Raw genomic sequence first — 14,376 nt, forward strand, 5'->3', positions numbered from 1 at the left:
CTTTCGGCCCCTTATAGGTGACACTTTTTTTTGTCCTTTTGTTTTGTGTTTTAGTAGTTTTTAAGTTGTTTGTGTATTTCTTTTCTAAGTAGTTAAGGATGTGTTTGTAGTTTGTACTGATGTATTGATGTTTGAGCTGATGGCCGTGTTGCCAATGCTCCAAATAAATGAAAAAAAAAAAAAACACTCATTCTTTGCCGTCAGGCCGTCACTGTGATGCGAGATGTGAGTGTGACATAAATTGTGATATTTGTGATTTGGTTTTGCGGTTGCGATAGATTAAATATACATTATATTAATAGTTTCGTTTCATTATAAGATTTTATTTTACACTTTTGTGTAACTAAAAAGCACAGGATGTTTATGAGAACATTGTTACATCCCGATTTAAAAGTTTGCCAAAGATTGTTTGGTAGAGGTTAGTTTTAAATCTTAGTTTTTATTACTTATTAAATTAAGTAATAAGTAGGCTTTGATATAATTTTGATGTTTGCCTAAGTTATATGGGAAAATTAGCCACTAGTCAGACTTAAAAATGATGAGCACTCATCTATTTACAAAGTAACTATTTTTGCCAGGCTTGTCTAACTCGTCATGGGATATAGTTACGAGTGTATGTGTGGAAAAGCTGCCAGTGGTCACGCCACCTCTCAACGAAATCCAGAAAAAGTACAAGTCTTTGCTTAACACTATAGAAATAGAGAAGAGCCTTAAATCGGACCATGAATTGAGACACGAAACTGATAAGTAAGTTACATTCTTATTTGTTTCCTCCTAGACTCTGTCCGTACAAGCAGAAGACTGAGTGAATTTTGCCACTATTCCTTTATTTTCAAGCATTGTGGTATTGTTTGCAGACATTTCTGTTTAATGCAAAATTAATTTTGTTTTAAAATAACTTGATTTTAATAATACATACATATTTCAATATATATTGTATGGAATGCCTTTTTTAGTGTTCCATACCCAAAGGGTAAAACGGGACCCTAATACTAAGACTCCGCTGTCCGTCTGTCTGTCTGTCACCAGGCTGTATCTCATGAACTGTGATGGCTAGACAGTTGAAATTTTCACAGATGATGTATTTCTGTGCTCGGTGCACGAGTCCGACTCGCACTTGGCTGTTTTTTTTTGTTTTTAATCTAAACCTTGTTTTTTATCCTGAATGCTAAAATGACAGTTCAATGACCCCACACCAACAACTCTATAATTTTATCACAGAATTGGTACAAAAGCAGGCTGATTGGGTAGTAAATTGGCCAATCAAATTGTTATTTTTATTATTTAAGATATACAAACAGCTAAATTATTGTAATAAATAAATTTATTCCTATGTAACATATACATATTGATGTCAATTTAGAGTTATTGGCCTTAATGATGCACAATTTTGATTTATTTATTTCATAATAAAACAATCAATAATGATTGCTATGTAATTTAATTAATTTAAAATACTAATTCATTATTGTTTTAACAATATCACTGCTTTAAAAATATCAGCTATGCAGACGACATGGCGCTGCTGAGTGCGTCCGTGGGGGGCCTTCGAGAACTCATAACTCTCTGTGAGCAATTTGCCAACAGTCATGGCCTAAAATATAATGCAATAAAAAGTGAGATTATGATTTTCAAAGCGGGGTCCAATTGTCCGTCTAGCGTTCCTCCTGTGTATCTCAACGGAACACCTTTGAAGCGCGTCCACAAATTTAAATACTTGGGTCATGTGCTGACTGATGATTTGATTGACGACTCTGATATTGAAAGGGAACGGAGAGCATTGTCAGTTCGTGCCAATATGATTGCCCGCAATAACGTGAAGGTCACACTGTTCCGTGCATTTTGCACATCTTTCTACACATGCAGCCTGTGGGTTAAGTATACACAAAAGGCATACAACACTCTCCGTGTCCAATACAATGATGCCTTCAGGGCGCTGCTGCGGCTGCCGCGGTTTTGCAGCGCCTCAGGTATGTTCGCGGAGGCGCGCGTGGATTGTTTTTACGCCACCATGCGCAAGAGGGCTTGGTCAGCTGCCTGCCGCGTGCGCACCAGTGGCAGCGCCCTACTAGCGGTTGTCGCGGACCGACTTGACTCTCCTTTTGTGAGACACTGGTTGTCATTGCATGCACCAGTGTCTCAAAATTGGGCGAAATAAGAGATATATTTATAATAAATAGATATATGTATTTTCTGGCAATAAATATTTTTGTATTTTTTTTTTGTATGTTAATGATTTTACTTCTGACATTAAATTAAATTGAAATAATTATATTATATTTTCTGACATGTTTCCCATAGGTCAATAGAATTTGTATTTTAATTTTAATTAATTTTAATTTTCTTCTTAATTTTTTATTTCAATTTTAATGTTTTACTGCTTTTATGAGCCATGTTGCTTGAAATAAAGTATTAATAATAATAATTGTACTGTACATTTTAGAATCCAAGCAGAACTCCTGAAGAATGAGTCTGCAGATGTGGACCCCGATGCAGTGAGCAAGATAACTGCGCAAGACTTTGAGGATGCATCTAATGAAGAATATGCCAAATTCAAATTTGCTGACATTGTTACAGGTACACATGTTGTGTAAAATTTCAAAAGTTAAACAGCATAATGTCACTGACTGCACTTCTAATATCTCGTACATTTGGTAAATTCTTGAAAACTGAAATGAAACCCTAAAAATTATACATATGGTTTTCTTTTCTTAAATTTTGACAGATCACGTAGCTGAATTTACTAAGAGGATTGAATGATTCTTATTAAGGTGGTTCGACTAGGTTACCCAAAGCTTAAACCCCGCTAGATGGCGTCACTTTCGCAAATTTTCAGGTTTTATTTTTTTGTGGAATAGTGTTGGTATCTGTATACTTAAAAGTATGTTTAGCGCACTCTTTACATAAATATTGAACTATTATAATAATCATTGAATACTTCATTAGTGCAAAAAACACTTTTAAAGTCGACAGAGTGTTTCTGTCATGCTATTTCCTACTATTACTCACACATGCAAACAGTGTTTCCGTGATGCTTGTAGTAGACAATTTCATGCAGTGTAAGTATGCTGCAATGGATTCGGGTTCGAGACTGGTACGTCAGGGGTACTTTTTTTTGTCCTTTTTGTGTTATCTTATGTTTCTTATACCTTTTATTCTTCGAATTTTTGTCCGATTCCGATATAACCGAAATATATTTCAGTGATATCGGAAACGGCTCTAACGATTTCGATGAAATTTGCTGTAAGGGGTTCGACCTAGCGGTCTTATCTCTGGGAAAACGAGCATTTTTGAGTTTTTACTTATGTTTTCTTTTTCTCCCAGATATTCAGTATTATTAATAAATTAGTTTATAACGTTTTATAAAAATATGTGACATTTTGAACTAAAAGGTACCACATTGTCGGTTGTCGATTAGGTAGATTTCACTTTGAAGCTTTATGGAAATATGACAACAATAAGTAGGTACCCGTTTGGTTGAAAACGCCACATATATTATAAGGAAGGGTACGATGATAGATTTCATCTCCATACAATTTATAACCTAATAATGCCAAATGTTGCAAAATTATATTGAATTGAGATCTATCATGTTGCAGTTTGAAATAGTTATTTACGATACAAGTGCGGAAAAGAGAAAATTCGAAACGAGTGGCCACAGATTAAAACACGACCGCAGAGAGTGTTTCAAATCAACACGAGTTGCGAATTACCTATTCGCACGTGTATCGTACAACGTTTTACAGTACATATGGCCCTTTAAACTTTCGACATATGCATGAAAAGTGCTCTTTACGCACTAGGGCGAGAAAGTTGCACCATATGTACTGTAAAATACTTTTTAGTACATATGGTGCTACATATACGTTACAATTAGTACAATACGTGCATATGTCGAAAATGTAAAGGGCCATAATTATGTAATGTAAAACGTTGTACAATACACGTGCGAAAAGGTAATTCGCAACTCGTGTCGATTAAAACACTTCCTTCGGTCGTGTTTCAATTTATCGCCACTCGTTGCCAATTTCCTACTTTTCGAACTTGTATCGTAATGTACTAATAATAAAGTAGTAATTGTGAAATAAACAAAAAAAAAATATATATTTTTTTTGGATTCAAGTAGGTACAGTGAGTAACAACATTGCATGGCCTTCTAATTATAACTATTATAGTAAACGGGATATTTATCATGTTTATTTATATTATTTATTTCTCGATATTTTGGCCGGTCTTGCAAGACCAGTCGTTGTGGAGATCCCTGGGGAGGCCTATGTCCAGCAGTGGATGTCTTGTTGGTGTAGATGGATTCACACAACAAATGAAATAACATTTTTTCATATTTGTTATCCGTAGTTGTCCCTGTACCTGAAAGAAAAATAATATCATGATAGCACAAAATCTCTAATGTTATAGGAAGAAAGATGATGCAACAATATGGATTCTAATAAAGTTATAATTTACTTACCTAGTAATAATTGTGTTTTTCATTCATAGACAAAATTCCATAATTTTCATCCCCAGGAAATGTTTTATTTTACTTTATTGCAGTGAGGATGTCCTGATTTTTTCTGGCTAATGAAGGAAAACATTTTATTTCCAAGAATGCCTCTTCATTTTGCACGATACCTTAAAAAAACCTAGAGTTAGTGACACATTGACTATTCGGCAACCAAAACAGTAATAATTACATTATATAGGTATTGTTCACTGCTTATATCTACCATTACGGAAGAAGTGAGAATTATTTTCTAAAAAGATCGGCACGAGAAAATTGCAATGTACAATGAAGGAATGAAACTGTACCTACCTTACGAAACTTTACCATCATGAATTCCGCTTCAATTGAGTCTGAATTTTTCTGGATTTTCGCGGACCAGAACACCGATGATTTTTGTAACTTGATTTAGACGTTGCTATCATTTTCAATTTATACAAACAAATTGATAATATTGTCTTCGGTTACCGCGATAGTTACTCATGAAATAAAACTATGAAAACGGATTATATCGCGTATATTGAATTTATAATACATCCCGACGTTTCGAACTCTTTACAGCGTTCGTGGTCAACGGGTGACTGAGGAAAAATTACAAAATGCAAAAATACCCACATACTAAAATAATGAACAATCATAGACTACAAACTTTAAGGCTGGTTGTACATGCGAAATCGGTTCATAAGGCTAGTTATACACTATAATTATTTTTCAAGTAAAGATATATCCCATATTGGGATACCCTCCTACAATTTAGGAGGGAATTAAATCTTCTCGGGTCCGTGGTGTAGGGTTGGAGCCGGCATAGTTTTTTATCGCGTATATATATATATATCTTTACTTGAAAAATAATTATAGTGTATAACTAGCCTTATGAACCGATTTCGCATGTACAACCAGCCTTAAAGTTTGTAGTCTATGATTGTTCATTATTTTAGTATGTGGGTATTTTTGCATTTTGTAATTTTTCCTCAGTCACCCGTTGACCACGAACGCTGTAAAGAGTTCGAAACGTCGGGATGTATTATAAATTCAATATACGCGATATAATCCGTTTTCATAGTTTTATTTCATAAACAAATTGATGTCACAATACACATGACCCTATGTGTCAGTGTCAACACTGTCAAATAAAAATGCACTAAACATGACGGCACTGCAAATCCTGCCAGGTCGGCCAGGCAACGTCGCCAACGTCATAGAGTGGCAACGCCGCACGCAACGTATTTGTACACGACATTTGTGACACACACATACGTAAAATTGATGAAAAAATTACGTTGATTTATGTATGATTTCTGTATGAAACAAAGTTTTTCTATTAATTTAGCGCAAACGAATATTCGAAAGTAGATAAATGAGCAAATATTTCTGTAGTAATAGTGTGTAGTGCCTTAATTAAAGCAGATTGAATTTTGTATGAAAATCGAACCACCTTAAGAAGTAAAGTTAAAATTATGCTCATGGGGTTAGTAAACTTTTTGAATAAGAGAACTAACCACAGTAGAAACCATCGGTTTTAGGTATCATAGAGGTACTAAAGGTGATTTTAGTGGTCTAATTTCCCTACCTTTTAATTTTTTGGGCAACTTGAAGAGTCATAATTGCAGGTCCAAAGAGCCGCATCATCCTCTTAAAATTTCAAATAAATGAATTATATTTGATTTGTTTTAGAAGCGGACAATAAGGGTGACAAGACTACATTAGACAGGTGCCTTCAAAGGCACTTGGTTCTAGTGACTAATCACAAATTAGGCAAAGATGAGAAACACATTCTACCTCAAGGACTTTGGAAAGAAGGAGAGACTCTTAGACAGGTTATTCTTTGTTGAATTATAGTAACTAGGCAATTAGATATACAATCTACGGTTTGAGAAAGTTTGGTATGCCAGTTTAATTTTAAGTATATTAAAAGAATAATTATATCAAGCAGCATCCTTTAAATATCAACTTAATTCTTTATGTATCAGGGTTGAAAATATATAAAATGAGCAAAGTGTGAGTCAGACTTATGTGCTCTGAGAGTTCTGTACAATCACACAACTTGTTTAAATTTGTTTCTTTAGAACAACTTATACTTGATCTTATTTGTTGGTTTAATACAAGATTAGAATCTAGAATAAATAAGACAATATGTAGAATCTGGTCAATCCTCTTCCACTTTTCCGTTTTTTTTTGTATTTGCCTTTTTCTGTGCCAATAATATTTTTTAAGCTCTAGTTGTCATCAGATTCCAACTATGAGTTATAAAGTTTATTCGTGTTTTCTGTTATTATAACTAAATACGCTAATACGCTTACTTTAAACGACAAGACTACAGATTATATAATAGTTATATGAAGAGCGTATACTTAATACACCAACTTGCACTGTCTGATACAAAACAGTAAATAGAATTATACTGTTTAATATTTCAGACTGCTGAAAGAATAATTGCCGAGCACTGCGGGCCAGACTTCAAAGTACAGTTTCTTTCCAATGCACCGTGTGGGTTCTACAAGTACAAATATCCCACAGAAATCAACGGGAAAGTAGGCGCCAAGGTAAGTTTATGAATTTATAATTACCCTGGCACAATTTTAGCAAGCTGTAAAATGAATTTAACTTTATAGTATTATTAAGTAAAAAATCTGCATTGACGCCATTGTAGTCTTAATATTATTGTATTTTCCGATTCTCGGTAATGATGGCTAATACTACCTACTTAGAAAATCAATTATTTGCACTAAAACGAATCAAATATTTATTATGTGGCAATAAAAAAAGAATTGAGGCTAAGATCATATTCTCATTATCAATATATCACAAAGGTACCTACAAAGATTTTTTTATAAATAATTTATTACAAATTAATTATCAATAATAAATAATTTGTAATAATATGTGTATACTGAAATTAACAAAATATAAATAAAGATAAGACTTATAAAAAACCGGCCAAGTGCGAGTCGGACTCGCGCACGAAGGGTTCCGTACTATTACGGAAAAAAACAGTAAAAAAATCACGTTTGTTGTATGGGAGCCCCATTTAAATATTTATATTATTCTGTTTTTAGTATTTGTTGTTATAGCGGCAACAGAAATACATCATCTGTGAAAATTTCAATTGTCTAGCTATCATGGTTCATGAGATACAGCCTGGTGACAGACAGACGGACAGCGGAGTCTTAGTAATAGGGTCCCGTTTTTACCCTTTGGGTACGGAACCCTAAAAAACTAAAGTTTGGAAGTGTGTATGTAGTTTATTCCTTTGTTTGGGTTTTTTATGAGGCTTTGTCATGAGCCTCTGATGATAAAGGATTATTTTGTGCATGTCCCTAAGTAGTAAGTCCTTATTTTCTTCTTTTTTAATCATTTTAATTTGGAATATGAATGGAAGGGAATAATCTATAAAAAAAACAATTAACTAGCTAAAAGATAGTAGGTATGAATTCTCCTGTAGGTCTGGTACGCATTGGAAAAATGGAAATAATTTTCTCCTTGTTAATTCTTTATTTATTCCGAACGAACGTACCTTTTTTTTTTTTTATACTACGTCGGTGGCAAACAAGCATACGGCCCGCCTGATGTTAAGCAGTCTCCGTAGCCTATGTACGCCTGCAACTCCAGAGGAGTTACATGCGCGTTGCCGACCCTAACACTCCTCTCCCTCGTTGAGCTCTGGCAACCTTACTCACCGGCAGGAACACAACACTCCTTTATAGTGTTATTTTATTACGCGAGCCCAACTTTCTTGACCATATCTTTCATTCCTGGCTCACATGTTCAAAAGCTAACATTTTTTGAAATAAGTACCTATGTTTACTCTTTTCAACATACCTAACTAACTAAAGGTAATGTAAGTAGACCTACAAGCAGGGGTGCGAAACTCCTCGCTTCGGGCAAACTCGGCTCCGTTCGGCTCAGGATTGCTCCGAGCAATTATTAGGGTTGGCACAATTTGACGTCCCTTTGCGTACACGACCACAGATAAGATAATGACTTTAATGACTTGAATTTTGATAACCCTAAATAGTCGAAAGGGATAGTGCCATATATTAGAAAGGGACAGCATGATTCGACCCTGAACCGCTGTCAAACTTCGGATTTGTAGGAAGTTTCCTTTCTGTATGGTAGTACTATTATCCTGTGCCACAAGTATTTTCCGTTATTCTCTTAATAAATGTAGCTTCTTCATTATGTAGGTATAATTTATCCAAACTTAACGAATTGCAGGTGTTCTTCTATTACTCCAATTACAAAAGCGGCACGGCGCCCAGCAAAGCCAAAGCTAATTGGCTGACAAGAGCCGAGCTGCGGCAGGCCCTCCCCCCGCGCTACAACAGCTCGCTCCAGGAATTCCTGATTGAAGAGAGGTTTTAATGTGCATAATAGTGTAATTAATTCTATAGGTAATAAAGTTAGTTGATCACTCGCCTGTTGTTTCTTTGATCGTTTCGATTAATTTAAGTACGGTTTTTAGTTTCAGTTGAAATCGAATGGCCGAGTTGGGTTTGATGGGATTTAATTCAATTTACTATTCCTGTTCGATATTTCGTGTACATATATTTTATACCTACACCAGAGATTAATTGATTGTATAAAATGTTTAAAGTTTGAGAAAAAAATCGTGCCCCCGGGTTTGACAGTTGATAAAGATGGCGCTGTTCGGCGCCATGTTTTGTGCACAGATCTAGAATGACGCTTATGCTTAAAATATATATACATATGTCGCAGGCATTTTGTAAGAATCCGCCGCTTACAAACGGCGCCGTCATACTATAAACGCGAAGCGTCGGCATAATGTAAAATACCTTATGGCATTAACGGCGCCGTTTGCATTTTGCCGCGGCATTTTGGGTCGAATTAGTTCTTTAATTTAATTTACCATTCGTGGCGCTATTAAAACGGGGTGTCCATCAAATCGGGCGGATTGCCCCTCGGGCTTATTTGAAGCTACCTAACGAACCTACCTACCTATTGATTTAGTGTGACGTCCGTGAAACATCTAACCTACTCACCCAGGTAGCATTTATACGTCATTATGACGTCCGCTACGTCATTATGACGTATAAATGACGTCACTTGTACGTCGTTGACGTCACTTTGCCCGCTTTTTGCAGTATTTTACTTTTTTTTTTCAAGTTGGTTGGTCCATATTGCATTACTTATCTATGGCAATAACATATTGACATACTCTTCTTTGTGTTAGTGAGCTAACCATAGTCGAAATAAGTTTCTGTACTGTAGAAAATGGGTCTTAAACACGCGGGCCAAAAAAATAAAAAAAATTCAAGATTGCCCACTTTTACTTACAGTCTCTTAACTCCACGATTATCAACTTTATGGTTATGACTCAAAGCCTATAATCCAGAATAAACATGGCATAGTTTTGTCGTATAGGTATTAAGTCACTAAGTTCAGTAATTCACCTCCAAACTTATGTGGGCAGTCATAAAAAAAAATTGCGATTCTTCATACAAAATCCTAAATATGCTAGGGTTGTCAATTTTCATTTTTACCCAAATTATAAAGAAACAATCAAAATTCAACATTTTTTTTAACTGCAAAGGAAGTATACAATAATATAAAAATTAACAAAAATATTAATTATTCAAAAGCACTGCCATTTTTACTAAGCATTAAAAGTAACTACAGATAACATAACAAGAAACTTTTTTAAACTGCAAAGGAAGTATAAAGTAATATAAATAAAGCGGTTGTTGCTTATATTTCCTCTTAAAATTAGCAAAAAAACTTTAAACAACGTTGCATGGTAAATGCCTCCTCGCAAGTCAATAATAACATACCTACTAGTGACAACCCTAACGGTAAAAATGTGCTGGGCAATGTTGTGAAAAGTGATACGTAAATACGATCATGAGATTGCCCACGATCATAATTACAAAAGTAATGCATATAACGTGTTGAAACTTCGTCTATATCGTTTCTAAGCTGCATATTATTTACAGTTAAAACTACATCCCTGTAGGACTCTCCTGGATCGATATCTCACCGAAGTTTTTTTAACTTTTTTTTGCCCGCTAAAAAACACTTGAAGCCGGCTCACGCGTGACTGAAGTTAGGCACACGTCAACTAACAGGCCAGTGTTGCCAGCAATATAATTAGCTATAAACCACAGATTGAAAGGGAGGTGTATCTGTTACTAGTTTTATGATATTTCGCTTCTACTGAAATGTGATGCGGTGGGCAAAGCTATGTTGAAAAGGCAAAGTTGTAACTTTCTACGGTACGCTTTTTTCCCCAAAGTGTAATGTTTTCACGGACGTCACACTAAACTAATAGGCAGGTTAGGTTTGTTAGGTAGCTTCAGATGCCCGAAGGGCAAACCGCCTAGTCTAGTTAAGTTGTGAAGTTAAGATTTTCTGAGGTACAGTTGAAGGCAGAAATATCGATCTAGACAAATGGCTCAAAAATATGTGAACACGACTTTAGTTAAATGTAATATAGATGCATAAATAAATAATGAATAGCATGTATAATTTTTTAAAATTTTTATTTATTTATTTATTGTCTAAGGTGTAAGAGCGTACACATATTTTTGAAACTTTAGGAATGTATATATAAATATTTATGTCCTTGACTGTACCTACGTTTTTTTCTTAGACTTTATTTATCTTATACACTTCATACATCTTTGATTAAAGGGTGCAAAAGGGAAGATATCACATGAACATTTCACGAGTGCGATAGAGGACTACAAATAAATAAAAAACCTCCTCGTTCAAACCAATTTTCGGTGGAAGTTTGCATTGTAATGTACATTGTTTTATCACCCTCTTATTTTAGAAGTTACAGGGGACACACACATTTTACCACTTTGGAAGTGTCTCTTGAAAATGATATTAGAAACCTCAATATCATTTTTTAAGACTATACCCCACACCAAAGATAGATATAACTCCGTAATAGATGGATACAGTCTAAGGACAAAACGTGCCTCGAAAATCAAGAAAATTTGATTCTCGTTCAGAGGGCGCTACTAGTTTTGGCCTACAGTCGTATAGATGGCGTTGACGGTTTCGTTTGTTATTTAACAATTTTAACGCATATCAGTGAAAGAACATGGGTCAAAATCATAAAAATAATTAATGCAAATAAAAAAAAACATTTATCTATATTTAAATACATTCTATCGTATTTTTATAAATCTTCATTTTTAGTTTTAAAGTGTGTCGACAGATGGCAGTGAATTTACTGGGGTTACAAAATTTACTATGATAGTACCGCTCTAGTATAAGTTACTCTATGCCCACACGTATGGGTTTGATAAAAAAAATTCAGTCCTAAGATTTATTGTACAGTCAGCATTTATTGGACCCCCAAAATTTATTGTTTTTTTTTTTATAATTCTAATTGACAAAGGTTGGCAAAACTAGAAGAAAATTACTATGGAAAATAATTAACTGGTTACAAAAAAAGGTATCGGATTTATAACATTAAAATAAACTAAAATAAAAAAAAATATCTTGAAGCTTGAAAAACTTGGGTTCGATAAGAGCACGTCAAGCCGCAGCTCGCCAGACCCTCAGTTCTACCTGACCGAACCGCGCGGACCACGGGCTCGAATCCTTTGATGACGGTTGCCGATCGTCCCTCAAGATCGGCACTCACGAGCGCCCTCCGGGGCTCTCCCAACGGAAGGCTTAAAACGCTCTCCTTAGCACCGCCTCCCGGAGACCGGAGCCCTCCCAACGGAAGGCTCAAACGCACTCCGTCAGATACGCTTCACAAAACCTTTTCCAGCAACTAACTGGTCTATGAGCACATATGTTTTTGCAGATGAAAATCGTTCGTAATCACTTTGGATATCAAAATATATAATAAAAATATTGACTCCGCGACTTAAAAATCGCGCGCGCACAAAATACAACGCTCTGCAGTCCCAGATTCAGTCACTCAATTCCAGGGAGCAAAAATAATGAACAAGATAATTGCACTGTTCCGACTTTTCTCTCTAAGTCCCCGATCCATCTGACGTCTTTTACAATCCCGAACATCTCAAAATTTCTCATTCAAAATTAGCGCGAACATTCTCTTAAATCTATAACTGCCATCTCTCTTTAACACAAAACGGCTAATTTCTTCGGCAACCGCCATATAAGCTCCATCTAACCGTACTTGCGTGAATCAATTCACACTGTACGACACGACTAAACAAATAAGCAAACTAGACATGACAGACAAGCAAGTAGTTTCCAAGAATGACGACAGATGTAGCGTCATGCTACACTACTTACCAAGTTTCAACAGTATAGTTCTTATAGTTTCGGAAAAAGTGGCTGTGACATACGTACCGACAGACAGACAGACAGCAGACAGACATGACGAATCCATAAGGGTTCCGTTTTTTGCCATTTGGCTACGGAACCCTAAAAAGTGTCCATTTTTGAGATTCATAGCGGCTGCTTGGACCAAAGTCCAAAATGTAAGGTTTATTAGTGACTGAAAATACGAAAAGCTGTATTTAGGAGATATACGGCGGGTTGGTCACTTTCGATATTGCCTGATATCAAACACATTGTACGAGCCGGGATTCTGACATTCGACCTCCATTTTGAAAGCCGCACTATATTTTAGTTTCCATTACGTTTCGTCACGTAATGAAACATATCGAATATCGATACAGATGCCTTAATCATTCTAAAAATATAATTGGCCTATTACAGGACCACCCCACACTAGCGTCTTTTGAGCGCCGGCGTCTAGTCAGTCTAGGCGCTATGGAAAATGGCGTCGCTGCGCAGTTGCGTGTTGCGTCAAGCAGCAGCCAATGCAGCCATAGAGTTGATTAGACGTCGACTCTCGGGAGACGCTAGTGCATGGGGTGGCACTAAGCTTAAATTGGTAACTTGAACTTACGTTGGATTTATAAAGAAAAGGTGCTGTAATATTTTTGTATCTATGACTAAACAGTCCCTGTGACAATTGGAGAGATTTGGCCACGACCACGCCCCATATTTTTATTATTGCATACATACATACATACATATAATCACGCCTATTTCCCGGAGGTTTAGGCAGACACCACGGATAGCCACTTGCTACGATCCTGACATACCTCTTTCGCTTCCTTCACTTTCATAACATTCCTCATACACGCTCGCCGGTTTAGGGTGCTCTTGACCTGGCCTTTCTTCAGGATTTCCCCGATCTGATCAGAGAAAGTCCGCCGAGGTCTGCCCCTTCCAACTCCCGTTTCTACCTCTCCCATATAAACTCTCTTTGTTAGCCTTCTTTCACTCATTCTTTCCACGTGTCCAAACCATCTCAACATACCTTTCTCAATTTTTGTCACTACATCTTCGCTCAGTCCACACTTTTCCCTTATCACACTGTTCCTAATTCTATCTTGTAATCTCACACCACACACACTTCTCAACGCTCTCATTTCCATTGCATTCACTTGGCTCTGATGCCTCTTCTGCCATACCCAACTTTCGCTACCATACATAAGTGTAGGCACCAGCACCCCTCTATGCACAGCCAAACGTGCCTTTTGCGACACCTTCTGGCTGCTCATAAAAGCGTTAAGTGCCCCATTCACGCGATTTCCAGCACTCACTCTCCTTTCAATATCTTTATCATGCTTACCGTCCCTAGTGAATAATGTTCCCAGATACACAAACTCTTTCACTTGTTATACTCTTTCTTGACCAATCAAAATTCCACAGTTTGTCATATATTCCTCCTTTTCAAATACCATAACTTTCGTCTTACTTACATTTATTTTCATTCCTTTCCTTTCAAAAGATCCATGCATTCTAGTTACCATCTCCTGCAACTCTTCACCCGCTGACGCTAGCAATACCAGGTCATCAGCGTAAAGAAGACATTTGATGGGTAGCCCACTCATTCTCAGCCCACATTCATCATT

The 14,376-nt window shown here is 36.2% G+C and overlaps 1 protein-coding gene across 2 annotated transcripts; it reads left to right on the forward strand.

The window, feature by feature from the left end:
• Positions 1–211: 211 nt before the first annotated feature.
• On the forward strand, positions 212–8,910 carry LOC134742806 (large ribosomal subunit protein mL46). 2 transcript variants are annotated; one of them, XM_063676003.1, is made up of 6 exons: positions 212–418; positions 579–747; positions 2,444–2,577; positions 6,176–6,315; positions 6,916–7,041; positions 8,714–8,910. In XM_063676003.1, exons 1-6 carry the CDS (start codon positions 358–360, stop codon positions 8,858–8,860), a joined length of 777 nt encoding a protein of 258 aa, XP_063532073.1. In that variant the 5' UTR covers positions 212–357; the 3' UTR covers positions 8,861–8,910. The 2 variants fall into 2 exon arrangements, with proteins under 2 accessions (XP_063532073.1, XP_063532066.1); XM_063675996.1 differs by having other exon boundaries at positions 214–418; positions 6,173–6,315.
• Positions 8,911–14,376: the final 5,466 nt, after the last annotated feature.

Source organism: Cydia strobilella, chromosome 1, assembly GCF_947568885.1.
Source record: "Cydia strobilella chromosome 1, ilCydStro3.1, whole genome shotgun sequence".
NCBI lineage: Eukaryota > Metazoa > Arthropoda > Insecta > Lepidoptera > Tortricidae > Cydia > Cydia strobilella.

Coding starts and splice junctions, on each gene's coding strand:
- LOC134742806 (XM_063675996.1), top strand. CDS start 358: ATGTTTATGAGAACATTGTTACATCCCGATTTAAAAGTTTGCCAAAGA. Junction 419..578: donor CCAAAGATTGTTTGGTAGAG/GTTAGTTTTAAA, acceptor TATTTTTGCCAG/GCTTGTCTAACTCGTCATGG. Junction 6,316..6,915: donor AAGGAGAGACTCTTAGACAG/GTTATTCTTTGT, acceptor TTAATATTTCAG/ACTGCTGAAAGAATAATTGC.